The following is a 19505-nucleotide window of genomic DNA, read 5'->3' as shown; positions in this document are numbered from 1 at the left end:
ATTGAGATAGAAACCAACTCCTCTTGGATTTCCTGTTTTGCATACTTGTTCCAGGTCAGTGACTGAAAACATGCAAAAGCCAGGTGTCAATAGTCAGGAAACCAGCATATTCTAAAGGAGATCAGTAATGGCAGCCTGAATGTTTCCTTCTGCAAAGGTTTTTCCCTTTACAAATAGTATTGGGAACCTTCAGAGTCCTGGGGCCCACAGAAACCCATTTAGAGCTATCAAAACAAAGAAAGCTGTATGCGGCAGGCTATTACCATCCAACCTGGACGATAACAAGCTTGTTGTGATATAGAAAATGATTTACCTGCTTGGTGTGGATGTTATGATGAACATGGGGGCTGTATCCACAGAAAGCCATTCCTACTACAAGGTGCAAGCTGTGCACATTCAACCACCTATATGAAAGGTCCAGCTCTTATTTCCCCAATGAGATATTTTGCACATTAGGCTGCTGCACATGGACATAAATTTTCATGTACATGTTGTTCGTCAGTGACACTACACAGTACCATGGTAAACTAACATCCTAGACACGATTTATAGGTTGGGCATCATTTGAATTACAAACTAGAGTCAAGGTATGGCAAAGTCGCTTCCCAACAAACCTTCCATTATCCCCTCCTGCATTATGGCTGAGGCTCTATGCCGCTTTCCATTACCCGCAAGAGTGAACTTACAATCCTACCGACAGCATGGAATTTTGGCAACTAATACCCAGCCAGCTTTATACCAGACTGTCCTGAATGTTTCCATGCTAAAAGATGTGACTACTATATGCAGACTGAACCCTATACAAACCTCTAAAGGTACTAGACCCACACTTACTGTTCACACTAGGACTGGAAACTGCTCTGATAATGCAAAAACACTTCAGAAAACACACATAAATGACTGCAGATTTATTATTGATTTCACAGAACTAAAATGAAAAATATATCAAATTTCATACACTACAGACAGAATAAAATCCTGACGGGTTTATAATATTCTCTGCTCTATCCAAAGCAATAAAAATGAGTTCTTGAGATAATATTTAATTAATATAGACAGCCAAAGACAACAAAACTAGGAGTTCCTGTACTTTAAAGATCACCTTTTCCTAAACCGAGTGGTTCTCTCCTATATTGCTGGTCAGGAAGGATTTATCTGATGGCCAGTAGGTGAGATGGTCCAAGCCCTGGATGGTGTAGCAGGCATAAAAGACTGAAAGAACAAGTGCCTGGTGCTTATCTTATAGCCTACCAACAATATGACTTAGGATGAATTCTGCAGCAGTGTCTGAAGTATAAACAACTGCAAATACAAGGCAGAAGCCGTATCTGAGGACCACAGCAGCTTAATGAAGAACTACTGCAATCAACACGTGAGGCCGCTGCTTCCAAACGGGACAAAATACTTACCATTGACCGGGGGGTTATATGTATAGTCTCCCTTACTCATTGGCAACAACTGAAAGTCCACTTTCATGTCACCCTACTGCCCTCTCTCTCTTCTATAGTAATCAAAGCTTTCTAAACTTTGAATCAACACCATCCACTTTCATGGAAACCTGGAAAGGAAGGAATTATTTAAAGGATAACTCTCTATCTTTATAAGTATGTTCATGTTAAGGGCCCATTCTTTGCACATCTACTTGGCTGCATTGCTCAGCATACGCCCAATGCAAATAATCTGAAATTATTTTTTTTTTTTTTGGTGAAGTCACACCAATGCATTGCTGCATTTAAATTCAGTGCAACACACTGAAATTCTAGTCAAGGAAAGAAGAATAATGGATTGTGCTTTCTGCTGTGAGCAAAAAAAAAAAAACTGCACAGTAATGCAATGAGTAAAACAAATGCACATCAACACAATGCATAGAAAGCAACTGTCAATGCATGTTCATTTCACATGCATCACTGCATTCAATAGAGGAGATATGAATCTGATATTACATGCAAAGTTGTGATTGTATTATGTGTTCAGGTACAGAGGTCCTATAAATCATGACTACAGAAATACCTTATCATAAACTATAATGATGTAAAAAACAAGCTCCTGCTTCATTTCTCTATATTCCTGACAGCTACATTTGATCAAATGTTCCTGTCTGTTTCAAACACATCAAAAACAGCTAAATCTGGAAAAGGGGTAAACACATTTTTAAACGGCACTGTGCATATATCTATTCCTACCGGTTTTCTTTGATATATTAAAATAAAAAGGATTCAGGAGCGCAGGTAGGTCAGGCAACGTCATACACTTGGATAGAGGAACATATGGTTGGCGTGTTTGAACTATTGTAATAAAAAAAAAAATTCCATTTTGGGAAATAATAAGATAAGACGTGTGAAGGCAGCGTCGCCGGTACAATTGCATTATTACAGCAGAGGGCTCAGCGAACAGACAGACGTCTCTCTTCCTTGTTCTCTTCTAATATGAGCGCCACGTTCTGTCGGAGAAATGACAGGAAGCGGTAAGGAGCAAGGGCTTCTACAAACGCTCTGAACGTTTTACCAGTGAAATCATCAGCTCTTTACCTGTCTGTTGAAAGCTTTAGCCATTTCTGTGATGCTTATTCCATACTGCATGAGAAAAGAGACAAGCTTATCACATCCTTGCTCTGATAGCTAAGCCCAGAATACTATTCCATCCAGCCGCTTCTAATACCTCATTTGTGATGCTGCAGTCTGCTCCGCTCTCTATTAGTAAACGCACCAAGTCTTCATGGTTATTTAATGCTGCAACCTGCAGAGGATACAGAGAACAGGAAAATATAAGCTTATATAGAATTCTATACCCTGAGTGTATGACCAGCAATAAAAGCACTTACATAGTCATGGACCACAGGTTACATATATACAGACTTCACCAAGGCTGTGATGTGCATAGTAATGTAATATCACTTCTTATTTCCAAATTAGAAACATTAAAATCATTGCAAGACAAACAACTACATATACAGATGCATGAAACATGCAAATGCAATACTAAATATTTATCCAACTAAAAAAAATATACACAGTATGCAATATATATATATATATATATATATATATATATATAACGCCATATTCCTTTATATAAGCAGTTCCTATACAGTTTAATATAAGATTTGTATTACTCTTACAGTCCACCCACTCCTGCCATGCTATATGGCTATGTATTATTAGGAAGGGGACATCAATGTGATCCTGTGTGACCCCTGATCTAGGATTGAGAATGTAGGGATGGTGCTGGAGACACATTCCTTAATAAAGATAAAGTAAAATAAAAAGCTGCATAGGGCTGTGTTTGCGCTTTACATTTTCAGAGTGCCGCCATTGTTCACACAACATTTCAAGCTATGAATGTATATATTTCGGCTGAGGTTCAAGGTAAGCATAAGGAAACAATCTTGAGTTAAATGTTTAGGTTAGACCATCCTATCACAGCCCTTGAGCACACTGTACATAAATGTGATAATTGTGATGATCAGTGGGAAGTATTCTTCTTACATTGCTGGTCACAGGGAAGAAAGTCACCCCCACAGATCGCCAAAAAGAGCATTGGTGTCACTGACCTGAGAGGTACAAACCCCCAGCAACCTCTGTAGTAACCATAGCTGAGAAATACGGTGTTAGACTGAGAAGAAGGGTTATAGCTTAGGCGGAGGTTAGTAATTATTTGTCGTTCATAGAAATAAGTGTGAGATGAAATAACACATATATACGCAGTGTAAAATCAGTCAGGTACCAAATCAACCACATTTATCTTCAGAAGCCAGTTGTTGATACAGTAAGTGTTCCACAGTGCTCACAGCTAGAGAGGTCAGTGACAACTTGATTTACTGCCTACGATTAGGATAGTGTCGTATTACGAATGACTAAACTTTCCTAATATTAGAATCTGTTACTCTCACTCTTTCCCAGTTTATAGTTATAAGAAGACTTCGTATTATTTCTTCTCCAACTCTACTGTGACTTTATTTGATCAAAGCAGACCCAACCATTCCCTAAACCTGACAAAGTTCCTTTAATGGTGTTCAGATCTTATTTCTTTTTTATAAAATGTTGTCTCTACTGCAACTTTCCTCACTGCGCACAATTTCATTTCAATCTTGGAAACTGTCCCTTTGGGTTACTTTTAATCATTTTTTTTATAATGATAGCAGTTTGCCTGTAAATACCCATCGCAATCAGTGAGTTTGTAAAAGATGTTATGCTATGATCTCAGCTTTTAAATAACAAAAAATAAATGTAGTTTGTAATTAAGTGCCCGCAAACTCAAACTTCCAATCCTTGTGATTGCCTAAAAAGTTCTCCGCATTGTCCTCTATGCCCCATAGACAGGAGTCTGCTGACTTGTAGCTTACTACATTATTCCGAATTGGTAGACATATAGACAATTTTACACCTTCCTGCAGGAAAGGTTAAGTGTATATTACATCAAAATCCACTTATTAACCTCGGTATAAGTCCGCTTTGGAAAAAGTCCAACTTGGTAGAAGTCCTGTTTAGACATGAAAAAGCTTGCTCGGTATACAACCTTTGTGCTAGAACTTGTATGGGTCAAAATGAGTCATACCACCGCACGCTACCCTTATTTACCTCTCTGGAGACAAAGCCACGACTGGCCACGAGCGTCAGTACGCCAGTTGCTACCATTCAGTGAACAATCCGCGCTATAACTCTCTGTGAATTACATAACATCTCCTCCTCCTCCCTTCTCAGCACCATCCTAGTAGGCACTGGACTCTTCTCAGCAAGGTAAAGTGAAGGGGAATTTTCATTTATTTCATCTAATTGCTTTTGTATTTTTGTATTTTAGTATTAGGCAGTGCTTAAATTATTTCATACAGCCCCATGAATGTATATTATGCCAATAATAGCATTTTTTTTTCATGGGAACGGATTAATCATTTTCCTTGTATTTTTTTATGGCAAAAATTTGTTTGGTATAAGTCCTGTTTGATATAAGTCCAAGGATCTGGAACGGATTAAGGACTTATACCAAAGGTACCATTGTGTGTGTGTATGTATATATTATATATATATATATATATATATATATATATATATATATATATATATTTTTTTTTTTTTTTTTCTAAAATCTGTTATGGGTAGATTCCGCCACTTACAACACTTCCTGTTCTTCCTGTTGCAGCTGACAGCTCTGACAACGTTGCCGATACACACACAGCAGTGGCCTAGCTTATTGGACCTGATTTAATAAAGCTCTCCAAGGCTGAAGAGGATACACTTTAATCAGTGAAGCTGAATGGATCTGGTCCAGAATTGCCAAAATTTGCTAACAAACAGCTAATGACCTTTAGGAAATCCACTCCAGGTTTGCTGGATCACGCAGCTTCACTGACAAAAGTGTATCCTCTCCAACCTTGAAAAGCTTTAATAAATCAGGCTCAATATGTGAGCTCCTTCAATAGGCCATGGGGCTGCCTATCGGCAGTGCTTTTGGCGGGATAACAATGCTGCTGCCAACTGCAAAGCAATGGCTTAACATTACCAACCCTCAAAGTGTTGTAATTGGCTGAATATTCAGGTAAACAACTATAAACCGAATGTACAAATAAAATACATTTACTACTTATACGGAAAACCGTATACATTGACACACGATGGCAAACATACTAAAAAGTAGATTTAAGGTTTACATTTGCAGTCTCAACCAGTAGTAACTATTCTCCTGACAAATTATATACCATCTATACTCAGTGTAAATTGTATACTAAATATTTTCCCTCCATGACTTTTTCATTTGCACTTAAACATTATCAAAGTTCTTCCATTTTCCTGCTCTATAATCTTGTAAAAAGGATTTTGGTGGCAGGAATCTTCAAATAGCAGCTTTCTGCTTTTTCATTTACCAGGCTGCAATATTCTGTGATTATTGTCTGGATTCTCTTAAATAATGAGGAGATTTATTCACATTATAGTGTACATGCATGTCTATATATTCAGACTGACTCATCCTGGGCCAAGCCCAAAATACATTTTTTTAGTTAATTAGACCAGATTGGATCATTTTCCAGCATTAGACATTAACTTCAGCATCATGTGTAGTTCATGGAAGTATAAAGATGTAATTTGAGGGATAAATGTAGCTTTGATTTGACATTTGTTCTATCTAGTAATACCAGTAATTTCTAGGGGATTAAGTGTACATAAACCCAAAACATCTAATATGATGTTGTGCTTTTTACATAATATCAGTCAGAGCACTTCCTTTCCTGGGGCTGACCATGCTTAATCCAGCAACAAAATATTACCTAAACTGGAACTATAGCTCAACACTTAAAAATTACAAACATGCAGGATTTTTATTGCAGGTATGTATAACTGCATGCACTTCCTTTCTTAAAGGTGATGATGTTTACTTACCTTATCGCCTTTACCTGTGAATTTCTAAATTCATCTACAAGCAGTACACAGAACATGTTGTGTGTACACATCCACAGGAAAACACCTTCCCTATGTTATGAAAATGAGGAAAAAGGAATATGTCCTGTAGTGTCATTTACATGTAAAAAAGCTAGGGTTTTGTGGAGCAAATCAAAGTTATATTGTGAGCAAAAAGTTGGATGAAAGTACAACGTTCATATGCAAACCGTATACAGTAATTTTTTATGGTCTTTCCCATTATTTCATCATGGGATGTTGGACCAAAAGACTAGACAGTAAGATCCCTAAATGGGGACAGAAAAAATGTCTTGTATCCTAAAGCATTTCCCCGATAGGCTTTCTCGGAGGATGTGCAGAGACTGTTTTTACAACTATATGGCAAAATATAATAACACAATTCAGAACTTGTTCAAAGATATATGAGAACAAAATCACATAGTACATGGATTAGTAAAAATAATATATCATTACATTGAAACATATTTCATTATCTGAGTTATATCCATAAAATTCAGTGGTAAGTGGAATTAAGCTTGCATTGATGCAGCTGCCTATTTATAGATACCATAAAAAAGGGAGCACCGGCGTTGTATAAAATGAAGGAGGTTACTAGCAAGATCACCGGGTAAAATTAAAGGAACAGAAAAGAAAATGAAAACAGAAACCACATCTAAGGACTGATAGGTTACAATATGTAAAATTTGTGATCTAGGGATTAGGTACCCATCTATGTACTGTTTACATTGGGCTTCCTATATGTAAAGGAAAGCAAGGAATAGCTTGCCATCATTACACTCAAGGCAGCAGGAGAGTTTTTCAGAACACCAGGTGACTGACAAAAAGAAGCTATATACCAGCCAACAGCAGCTGTGTACTGAGTAATCAACAAATTTGTACCCTAAATTACCATTCCCAGTACTCTTCCCTTGTCTGCCATATAATATACGATAACCACAAACATGAAATACGAAGAACGATTAGAAGGAAAGAATACTGTAACAATGGGTGCACGTTTTGGGGCAAAAGAATCAATGCGATCAGTTGGTCGAGGGCAAACTTAGCAGCTTGTTTGCTCATATGTATCAGGCCAAAGATATTCGCTACAAGATCATCATCATCATCATCATCATCATCATATATTGGGCTGTCTGGGGCCAGGCCTGAAAGTAACTTTCCTAAACATTACACAAGCAGGGAATTCTAGCTGTAGCAGGGGGAAAGTTCAAGAGAAGATTACATTTAACAAATTCTGAGCAAAGTCATGTTGTTTTTTTTCCTGTGAGGCCACGGATCGAATTGTTAAAGGTTATATTTGATGTAGTCGGGCAATCTAATTACGTAAGTGGTGAATTACTAGAAAATGCAGAATTTCAAACTGAATCTGTACTTTGTAGCCTTTAATTCTATTATTATGACAAGGTGTGATTCCTGTGGAGACGTTGTACCGTGACTCATCTGTCTGATATCAAAAGTTCAAAATAAAAGTATAAAGAAGACAATGTGTTCCTGTGTCTTATATAGGAAATTCAAGCACAATATCAAAGGAAATACAAGAACTCTGAGAAAAGGTCTTGAGGACCAGCAGTTATTCAAACAAAACAAATACAGATAATATTTCACTCAGGTTGGCCTTTAGCAATATAAAAACTATATGAATTACCATCAAGGGGGATTTTCCATTACTGTCCTTGGCATTGACCTCAGCTCCTGCAATGATCAAACAGCGGGCAATGTCTGTGTTTCCAGTTACAGCAGAAACTCTCATCAGTGGAGTCCAGTGTAAACGCCTGTCTCTGGCATCTACCTAGGAAATAAAATATATATATATATATATACACACCAAATGAGGGATGAATGTAGGACCAGCTTCAGGATTAGGCAAAAATAATGTAATAAAAAAGCTACTTCAGAAAGAGTGATGACATTGCAATTAAGGAGACTTTAAAATTAATAACAGCTTCCGTTAGAAGAAAAGACCTTATATTTACTTGTTCCAATGCCCATTGTGGAATCTTTGTACAGCAAACTGGGAGAATAATTATTTAGTATTCTACATTTCTAGAATGTTGGATGCAAGACCCCTGTCTATGGTCTATGGTTTCTGCCAAAAGCCATTATATCACCAAAGACGACAAAAGTGACTTACAGACTGAAGAGGGAAACCAGAGTTTTGTGGGGATCGGGTATTCAACAAACCCTGAGAAATCTCACATGCTGTGGTCACACATTGCTCTTCAAGAGCTTTCTGCTTCCTGCTCAAGGATTTCTAATCTAGTCTTGCAAAGAGTACAATGAATATATTTATATATATACGCACACACACAGAGTCTGTGGCACTACCTGGCAGGGTCTAGATGCACTAATAAATAAGGTCCCAGAGGGCAACTATTAGTTCCATGGCTGAGGAACATGAGGGCCAGTCAATGCATTATTGTCTTCTTCATCCAGGAGCGGCCTACACATTCTGGCCACATGAGGCTGGTCACTGCCCTGCACCAGGAGCAACTCAGACTCCACTGCAATAGAGTAAGGTCTGAAATTGGACAGAAGAATATTAGTCCCCTAAATTATCACTGGCCCCTCCCCAAACTAGTAATGCTGGATAATGTTGCAGGTAGCATTAACAATCACTATTGCATCTCCAGACGTTTTCAAATCTGTCACAAGTGAGCAGTATGTAATTGCTCTCATCTGTGAAGAGAACAAGATGCCAACATTGAAGCAGCTGGGCATTATCTTGTAAAGCTCTGGTAGTGCTCCTTCTGTTGTTTCTTGCACAAAGATGCAGATACTGGTCCTGCCAATTGGTTGTTGCCCTTCTACAGTCTTGTCCAGCTCCTTCCAGTATAAAGGCCAATTTTCTGGTATCTACTTCATGCTCCTGAGACATTGCAAGCCACTTTGCAATAGCACAAATAGATGTGCCATCCTGGAGGATCTGCAGGTAGGAGGTAAATCCATTCCCGCTTTGGGAACTGGCTTGCTGCTACCCCTCATGTGCACCTGTTGTTGCTTTCATTTGCACTGAAGGAGCTGAAATTGATTCACAGTCACTTATGCTTTCTAACTGAACAGATCAATATCCCAGAAGTTTATCTAGCGTCATGTCATGCTGCTTGAGTGTTCCCTTCATTTCTTGAGCAATAAATATAAGGCTTTGTATACAGTGATTTGCCTGAATTTTAGCACTAATAATAATGATGAAGACAAGATTTTATAGGAAGAAAAGTTACGTTTACAATGGAGCAATACTAATAATATGTATTTAGGTAGGTAATGGTTGCAATTAACTTAATTTTCGTTACGATAAAGAATATTATTTGTCCCCTTAGCATCAGAATTCCTACCTGTGCCATTATGCTGTAGCCACTTCAGAAAGTCTCACTTGGCCAGCTTGATTTTTAATTTACATGATACTATAAAGAATAGGTAAGAAGAACTGAACTACATGAAAAGCCAGTGAACAATTAAACCTCCAGTTAAACCCAGTGAGTGGTGTCCAACAACATCTAAAATTTTAGATTTGGAAGACAACCCTTTGGGAGCTAATACAGTCTTAGGTGACTGTCAACTCTAAAAGAGTGCTATGAACTGCGGCAGGTACTCTACCTCACAACCATCATTAATCATCCACTGTATAACCTTCACGTGCCCTCCATCAGCAGCCCAGTGCATGGCTGTGCAACCACACTTGTCCCGGCTCTCCCATGATACTCCTTGTTTCCTTAGATACTTCACAACATCCAAATGACCGGAGAAGCACGCCAGCATCACACTGCAAAGACAAAAACCAGAAGATCTTAATACGACACAAATCTCCAGAGTAAAAACAATAATAATTATCACTTATGTTTAGGGTCGACAGATTTATGTACAATGAAGGAGTCAGTCAGTCCAGTTTAGAAGCCTGCTGATCAATTCAATAAAAAAGGGCAAAAACATTTATTTCCCAAATAACGACAACAAAAAATGGTAAAGATGAATGCCAAGCAAATAGAGAAAACACATACATGGCAGCATTGCCTTCCAAAGACAAATAGAATTAGTGTTGGTGTAGTGTATACAGAAGATAACAATCCCAACAGAAAAGATTAATTACCTGCAACAGCATTTGTATTTTTATCATGCAGTACAGTGCAACCCTGGTGAGGCAGTCCTGATTTTATTTTTGTTTCAGTAAAGTTGCACTTTTTACCACTCCCATAGTCAAACTCGATGGTGAAAAAAAAAACAACAGGTTAATAAACTCATCTCTCACGGTCACTCTGTTCTGTCCTCCTTCTGCTGTACAGGGAGGCCAGTTCCAAGCAAAATCTAGGTACTTTCACTGTGTACAATAACACATGTAATGGTATATGAAATGTCTTATATCTGCTTAGAGTTCAACTTTTAGGAAAAAAATAGCAAAAAAAGTGTGTATTCCAGAACAAGAATAGATGGGATATAAAACAACCTAAAGAGAGTTTTAATTGGAAGCATGGCCAGGGGAGCAATGCGGTAGGTTTGAATGCTGACAGTATGTGCAGGGGAGGGATGCACAGGGTATGACAGAAGGCAGTTATGTGCAGGGTATGACAGGAGGCAGTTATGTGCAGGGTATGACAGGAGGCAGTATGGGCAGGGGAGGGACACACAGGGTATGACAGAAGGCAGTATGTGCAGGGGAGGGACGCACAGGGTACGACAGGAGGCAGTTATGTGCAGGGTATGACAGGAGGCAGTATGGGCAGGGGAGGGAAACACAGGGTATGACAGAAGGCAGTATGTGCAGGGGAGGGACGCACAGGGTACGACAGGAGGCAGTATGTGCAGGGGAGGGACGCACAGGGTACGACAGGAGGCAGTTATGTGCAGGGTATGACAGGAGGCAGTATGGGCAGGGGAGGGACACACAGGGTATGACAGGAGGCAGTATGGGCAGGGGAGGGACGCACAGGGTATGACAGAAGGCAGTATGTGCAGGGGAGGGACGCACAGGGTATGACAGAAGGCAGTATGGGCAGAAGGCAGTATGTGCAGGGGAGGGACGCACAGGGTATGACAGAAGGCAGTATGGGCAGGGGAGGGACGCACAGGGTATGACAGAAGGCAGTATGGGCAGGGGAGGGACACACAGGGTATGACAGGAGGCATTATGGGCAGGGGAGGGACACACAGGGTATGGCAGGAGGCAGTATGGGCAGGGTATGACAGGAGGCAGTATGGGCAGGGTATGACAGGAGGCAGTATGTACACTGTATGACAGGAGGCAGTATGGACAGGGTATGACAGGAGGCAGTATGGACAGGGTATGACAGGAGGCAGTATGTGCAGGAGAGAAATATGGAGGGTATGAAAACAGAAATTATTTAAGGTATGAAAGAAAGACTTCTAGGCAGGTGAGGAGTGCTAAGGGTATTACAGAAGGGAATGAAGGTCCAGAATTATGACAGAAGGCAGCATGTGCAGAAGAGGTAGCAGGTGAGGCAGCAGGCTGCTTGTAAAGAGTGTGGGGTAATAAAAGTTGGAAAAACAGTTAGCCTTATGACTCAAAATTTGTGGTGGCTGATCATTTCATAATTGGCAAAACTACAATTAACTGTAATTACAAAATTAGCAATTACAGAGCAGCAACATAACATTGAAGCTCTTCACACAGAGGAGAAAAAAAAGTGAAAAATCAGTTCCAGAAATCAGCCCGCTAACATAAAAGTTTTTCTGGCACAGTAGAGGTGATGGGGATACGGCAGCACAACCACAAACTGAAAGTGATGGGGAGTATACTGAAATGGAAAGAGTGCATCAGTGGAAATGGGGACAACTGAGACATTGGAAGCAGTGCTGGGGACATGTTAGATAGGTCAGGCATGTGGGACTGAATAAATGTGAGGGGTTTTTGCATATAAACTAGACACCGAATGCTGACGGCATGAATGCACATTGATTGGGGATGAAGAGTTAATACATATGTGCATTGGACTTCCTGCTGAGGAGCACACACACTCAGTACTGACAGCTGAGAGACTAACATAAGCAAAAGACATGAGAAGACAAACAGAGGTTAATGCATGTACATTGGATACTGAGGGCTGAAGAATTTAGATGGCTTAGGACTGAACATGGACATTCAAATGGACTGAGGGATGAATGTTGAAAGTTATCACATGTGCGCAGAAAAGGCACCAAGGGTACACATCTAATAAGGGTTGGCCAATGAAGTGTCCATGAATATATGCTAGCGACAGAATTCTGAGGGGCTAATGCACACCCAATGTTCATCACTAAGGGCCTGGTGTGAATGCCTAAAAGATGAATATCATATATGCAGCAAAAAGAGCACTGAAGGGTTACTATTTATGTTCTAGAAGTAGGTGACTGAGGGGTTAGTACTTCTGTTGTGATTATGGAGAGGATAATGCACATATATTGCATATTGTTACCGATGGGTTTATACAAAGTACTGGTAAACAATCACTGTTGGGTAATGCCCATAAACTCCTGGAGGCTCTGTGCACTGAAGGGACCTTCATACTGCTTGTAGAGGTACTGGTGAGTGATGTGTGAACACTGTGCACAGGATAGAGGGAAAGCCCAAAATGTGTCCTAACACACAAACACAATCCTAGGTTACATAAATGAGGGATGTACAGTATGTGTACTGGAAATGGGATACAGGAAAAGGACCCATGTTTGTGCTGGAGCTCCATGGGAAAGGGCCTGGAGAAGGCGATTTGTACAATGGCAACGTTAAATTAAAAAAAATTACTAGGTTACAAATGTTCCTATTATTCACTATCTAATTAAACCTAATTATCTGAAGTGTGAGAATTCTTTTCAGAATCCCACATCCTACCAATCATAAGTAAACTTTAGTTTGCAGGGTTTTTTAGCAGCGATCTGCAGCCTTTTTATTGATCGACATGCAGATATTCTTACTTTTGCCATTTTTACACTCAACCATGGCTTTATAAGCTTTACTTACTTCTCTCTACATTCAGGAATTTTACAGAAGAGAAAGGTTCTTCCAAATCAAAAGAATACATATCTATAGGTAGGAATACATGTATAAAATGTGAAGCTGACATTCCTTTGCCTAAGGGGCACTTCTGTCATTTTTCCTTTTTCTGCATTTTAAAGGTGAACATATTTTTCTTCATGCTCACAGTGTTAATTTAGCAGCCACTTTGCTGCCAGATAGGATGAAGATTTCACTGCACGAAAACAAACGTACTGCAGGTTTCTGGACGCTGCTGGAAAAATAACAGGTTTACATGAAGGCGGGAGAACGTTGGCGGAGAAGAGTGATGTTCCTGTGGTCAAGCTCTCTGTCACTTGTTTACTAAACACCTTATGGAAAATAATCGCTGAAGACACATGGCTGGCCATTAAAGTGAGCTAAACACAGAACTCTGCTGCAGGGAGCCCTGGCTGTCTGCTCTGTCTGGAGCACGCTGTACTGTACGGTCTCCAAGCTGCAGAACATATAAGAAGAAGAGAAGCAGCAATAACACTTTTACATTGTACCTGTACAAATCAGCTGCTGGACAGTCTCTGTACACCAATGTGACCTAAATCTAGTGACAGAGGAAGATATATTAAAGTGTTCCCTCTATTCAGGTGGACTGGAGCTCATGAATGGATTATTAATGAAGAAGAGAGAGGAGATTTTTATTTTTTGAAAAATATAACATTGCAGTATTTTGTGGCAAGTCAAAATTTTACACCCGCAAGGCTTCATTCACACTTAACTGTGATGCACTTATATGAACATTACCATGCATTGTGTTAGGAATGCTAGTCATTTAAATGGACTAGTAAAGTACCACAATGAATCAAAAATTAGATTTGCATTGTATTTTGTATTTAAACTCCGCACCACAGTGGTCTACCTTGTGCTGTAAAAGTGCACCACAAAGTGCATTCCATTGTGTTTTGCAGAAAGTCACGTATAACCACAATGCATAGGTGTAAATGTCTGGCTTTGAAGTTCTACTTTAAAGGCTGAGATTCATTATTAAATTATATAACTGTCACAATTAAACTACCATAAACTGTTCATCCCAACAATAGCTGAACTTTTTTTATTGACGGAAGGTGATAAATTACTAAATCTATGTGAAAAATAAAATGAAAATGTTTAGAAGTCTAGTTACATAGAAGCTGCACAGCAACCAACCCGAGGCAAAGAAATATACAAAGTGCTATAATCCATGGCGATCAGTAATGTTTTGCTCACTGTTGTCACCGGACTACAGAATCCAATATTATTCAATTCACAGGGCTGCAGAACATGGACATTAGGTTTTGCAATGCTTACTATACTATACTATACTTAACCTGTATAGAGTAGACCAGGCATGGGGAAACTACTGTAAACTATTGGTACAGACATGGTAAAAATGCGTGACCAACATCACTGTTTCCACTGAAATTGAATGCAATTTGAATGTAATAAGTTTTCTTTTACGTTTAGGTAATGGCTTTTACATGCACTCCATCCATCTAATACTGGCCCAGCCAGTCTATCAAATTTGAAAAATCATGGAGGCTACTTAGCTAAAAGGTTTGTCCAGCCCTGTAGACTGTAATTTTATGTATGTCTGGTTTAAAGTGTACCTGAAATAAATTCTACCACTGTAGCCTGACAGCAGAATGTTTCAATCAAACTGTGGCCAGGCTTTGGGCATTCAAGTACTTTAATATTCTTAACAAGCACTAAGTGAGCTTTAAAGCAAGCGTTATGTAGCTGCAGACATTGGGGAGCAATGTGTCCTCAAGTTTGTAACAGGAACACTAAAGTTTGCTTTAGTTCAGTTTCTCAGCAGCTTTAGCTCACCCTTTTTTGATCTCTGTTTTAAAAGCTGAAAATAATTTACTCTACAACAACTACATCTACAGAGGAAATTTACTGAATTTTACAAATATTCAAACACTTCAATGTGCATAACCACATATTCATTTTGTTGCAAATACAAACAGGCACATGCAAATGCATTGTTATGTTTTGTAGAGTAGTAACAAGTAAAATATTAACATAATGTGTGTATAGAGGTATAATAGAAATTTGAATAGATATTTTTCCTGTTTTCATGTACAATAAAATAGCAGAGTGCACTTTATCCCCAAGCCCCTCCACTGGTAATACAACCCTGTTTACCACCAAAGTCCTGAGAAAAGCAGCACGTAATCTCTGGGTCAGTTATGGACAGAGTCTACATAGGACTAAAGAACCTTTGTTTATCTATTGGGTCTGGTGATTAGCCATCCAGTGCTGCATTGTGCAAGGAAGAAAAGACATTCACAAGCTACCCAATGCATGGGAGCAATGGGCCATTTCAAGGGCTGCAGTAGGCAATAAGGGACAAGAGGAACGCAGGGAAGCAAAATAACATCAGGCAATGAGCTTAGGTGTCAAGTGACATATTACTTTGCCCAAAATGGCCACAGTATAGGTTTGCATGAAAGCATAATTCCAGCTTTGGCTAGAGTAAGGCTACGTACACACGGAAGATTTTTGTTATTGCAAACAATATTTCACGATCGTCTCCAATGACAAAAGACTGAAAGGTGAATGAACGAGCTCAGTACATACAGCGCCAATCTGTTCTATGAAGGGAGGGAGAACGAGCGAGCGGCTCCTGATGCTCTCCTCCCTTCACTTCCATTGAGGTTGAGGGGACAGATACATGAAGGACATTGGACGGCCCCTGCAGCCCTCCAGCTCGTTTAGGCAGAGAATGATCTGATGTGTGTACATAGCCTAAGAAAGGCATAGGGACCTCTCCCAGGTTTATTTCTTTGTTCTTTGCAACGTGGTCACTGTGACAACAAACAGCAATAGGAGAATGATGGTAAGAACTGGAAATATAAATAGCAATAGTCTTGAGTTCTGAGCCAGATAAAACTGATCTTGAGGGAACATTGTGGTTACCATTTCCCATCACTCCCTCTAAAACTACTAACTGCCTTGCTGTCATGCTGACTTTCTGGATTGAAAACACAGAGTCACAATTCAAGCTTTTGTAACGAGCTCCAAAATCCAAACTTCATGCAAAAGTGTAAACCTGTGGGAGATTAATTTGATCAATGGAAACCACAATATAGCAAGTATGCACTTCCAATTGTCACTCATCAGACTATAGATTTATTTGATTTATTAAAGCTCTGAAATACTGGAGAAGACAGACTATCATGGCAGAACCTGGGTGATCTATTAAAATCCGGAATGGGTTTGGGCAATGGGCAAGCTATTTCAATCCTGGACCAGATCCATTTCAGGTTTCCAGGACACCCTGCCCAGTTTCCTACTTTCAAGCATATAGTCTACCTACTATTTTGTATTGAGGATTTTACCTTCAACCTAATTATACTAAATATTTTGTCAGCTCTATATCCAGGAGCCAACACTGAAGGCAAATCAATCATACCAGAATCTTTGTAAGTAGTTTGTCTTGCAATATGTATTTTGTTATCTAAAACACACAGATTTTGCTTTCTATGAATAGATAAACAGGCAGATGGACACATTTCTACTATTCCATCTGCTACAAAATCTGTATCAGATGTATAGACTAAATGTATCACAGAAAATCAAATACCATGCCAGCAAATGCTATCTATGTACTATTTACTGTCTATCTTGTTTCACTCTGCTTGCACTGGAGCTTACAGCATCTAGTACATAGTCGGAAACAAGTTTCCTAGGAGGATATTCAATTGATAGAACATTCTGCAATTACAGCTATTACTATGGGTACTTTGCAGTAGATTCCTGAACGACTGGTCACATCACTCAAATACAAGACAAAGTTACATAGGTGAAAAGGAATTCTGTAAAGCAACTCTGATGCATTGCAGAGAAGCTGGGCCAACATTATCATTCAGAAACATGCAACTATGCACTTGCGCATGACATTCTTACATCCTTTACCTCCTGCAGTGATGGTAGGTGGTGTTTAATTCAGCAAACACCACCACAAACTGGCATTATCCCTTTTCTGCACCATCTTACTACAAGCCCAGGATTGCTTAATGACATCCCCCAGGTCGTCCACCCTTAATGCCCTGGGCTCTCAGACATCATCAGTTTAGAAGAGAAGCAGTATGCAGGGATGGGGGAGAATGAAGATGGGCATCCTAGAGGCTGGAGAGACTTAGTACTGCTTTGGGACCCAAAAATGTTATCTGAGAAACTTTTTTCGTGTGTGTAAGACTGGTTGGTCCATAAGACATTCCTTATTTCAAGGTCCAAATTGTCAGTAATTATTGTGCCCAGATCCTAATAAAATAAACCGCATATTTAGGAATCTGGGAAGCCCACACAGATCAGAGTACTTTAATAGGAGATGACATCTTCTATCCAACACATACCTGTTCTTTCCACTTCCATTTGTCTGGTGTACATCTGCTCCACGTTCGACCAGTAACTCCACCAGCCTAGGAAAGATCACAGGAAGTTTAGATGGAAATATTTATCACAATCTCACACTTCAAAGATTCCCCAAAAACTATTTCAATGAGTTCATCTGTCATGGTGACAATTGTATGGGAGGACAATTTTTGATTTACAATATAATTTCACCTGCCGATGTTTTTATTTTTCTTGTGCAGGTAAGAAAATGATAAAACCTGCATCCCAGAGGCAATGGGCATTTTTCTAATCCTTAAGTTATAAATCAGTCCCACTGTGTTAGATGTACTAGAAATAATATAATGTGCCTAGAAATGAAAGTCCAATCTATGCTGCTGGACAGACATAAAGGGATACACGTGTTCAAGCCAGCAGCTGCCATCAATTATATTTTATCCCTTTCTTCTATGTTATAAAAAAAGGGGGAAAGTGATCCGGAGGACAGCAAATCTAAGGGATGAAGCCTTCTCATTGTGACCTCCTGTGGCATCGTCCTGCATTACAGCCAGGTGATATACATTAGTGCTGTACTCTCCAGCTCTCCTGGCCAGTTCCCATACCACCAATAATGGGAGCCAGCTGCACCAATTATATAACATTCCTCCTAACATCCTCCCACACAGATTTACTGTATGCTTGGATTTCACCTGGGCTTAATCATTGCTAAGAGGGGAAAGGAATATAATGCAGCCATACACTAAACATGATAACGGTACAAATAGTACAGCAGAAAAGAATAAAATATATAACACTTTACCTGAGATATCCTTTCTGTGAGGCTACCATAAGAGGAGTGAAGCCGAGCTTATCAGGAATATCCACTTTCACATGCCTAGAATGGAAGAAGCAAAACAAAATAAACATACATGATTCATAAAATATAGGCCTAAAAAAGTACCTAATGGGAAAGGAGTACCTATACCTATTATTAATATAATTGTTATCCATTATTTATATAGCACCGACATATTACGCAGAGATGAACAAAGTCCATAGTCATGTGACTAGCTGTCCCTCAAAGGGACTCACAATCTAATGTACCTACCATAGCCATATGTCATTACCACAGTCTAGAGCCAATTTGATTGGGGGGGGGGCACTTATTCTAACTGCATGTTTTTGGAAAAAGGGAGGAAGCCAGGGAAACCCACGCAAACATGGGGAGAGTCTGCAAACTCCAATAATTTACTAATAGAAATGCTCATTTAATGGGGTCTATTCTAATCTAGTTGCACCATTATTACTGTTCACTGAGTGCAAAACAAAAGACAATTAAATGAATCACTGATTGCATGCGTGGATTAGGTTTGTAGATCAGTTGCTCACCAATTTACCAAGTGACCATTATTCTGCCCAGGTAGAAAGTTTATTACAAATTCCTCCACTAACCTACAATCCGGGGTGCTAAATTAGGGAAAAATGAAATGGATCTCCAATGAGCAATGTACAGTTCCTACTTTCAACACTCTGTACTTTTCTACTGGCCAAAAAGCATGGCCACCTCGCTACATGATAGGAAACAGTGGCATATTTCCACAGGTTCACTCCAGGCTTCAGCAGCATTATAGAAGTAGTTTTTATTTTGATCAAACACATTCTTTTTAATTGTGATTGATACAAGCAAAGAATTTCCATTGCTTTTAGGCAGGACGAAACCCCCGATATTCACTTAGTTCTATCACAGGGCGCCACCATCTTAATTGATGACATAACTCCTGCGTTCA

At 39.4% G+C, this 19505-nt stretch overlaps 1 protein-coding gene across 10 annotated transcripts in view; it reads right to left on the bottom strand.

Annotated features, from left to right (window-relative positions):
* Positions 1–19505, bottom strand: part of FANK1 (fibronectin type III and ankyrin repeat domains 1) — a 96102-nt gene that overhangs the window by 29662 nt on the left and 46935 nt on the right. For 9 of the 10 annotated variants that reach the window (XR_011922545.1, XR_011922538.1, XR_011922539.1 and 6 more), the window contains 7 exons: positions 18539–18613; positions 17742–17807; positions 10002–10167; positions 8053–8196; positions 2659–2736; positions 2529–2573; positions 2184–2440 (listed from right to left, as the gene is read on the bottom strand). Coding sequence is in view for 1 of the 10 variants with exons in the window: in XM_072424681.1 (XP_072280782.1) it covers positions 2384–2440; positions 2529–2573; positions 2659–2736; positions 8053–8196; positions 10002–10167; positions 17742–17807; positions 18539–18613 (631 nt within the window). In the remaining 9 variants the exon portion in view is untranslated. Of the gene's footprint in view, positions 1–893; positions 2441–2528; positions 2574–2658; positions 2737–8052; positions 8197–10001; positions 10168–17741; positions 17808–18538; positions 18614–19505 lie in introns of those variants that run through there. The other variant, XM_072424681.1, reaches the window with a different exon arrangement.

This window comes from Pyxicephalus adspersus, chromosome 10, assembly GCF_032062135.1.
Source record: "Pyxicephalus adspersus chromosome 10, UCB_Pads_2.0, whole genome shotgun sequence".
Classification (NCBI taxonomy): domain Eukaryota; kingdom Metazoa; phylum Chordata; class Amphibia; order Anura; family Pyxicephalidae; genus Pyxicephalus; species Pyxicephalus adspersus.
This window is presented reverse-complemented; position numbering and strand designations above follow the sequence as displayed.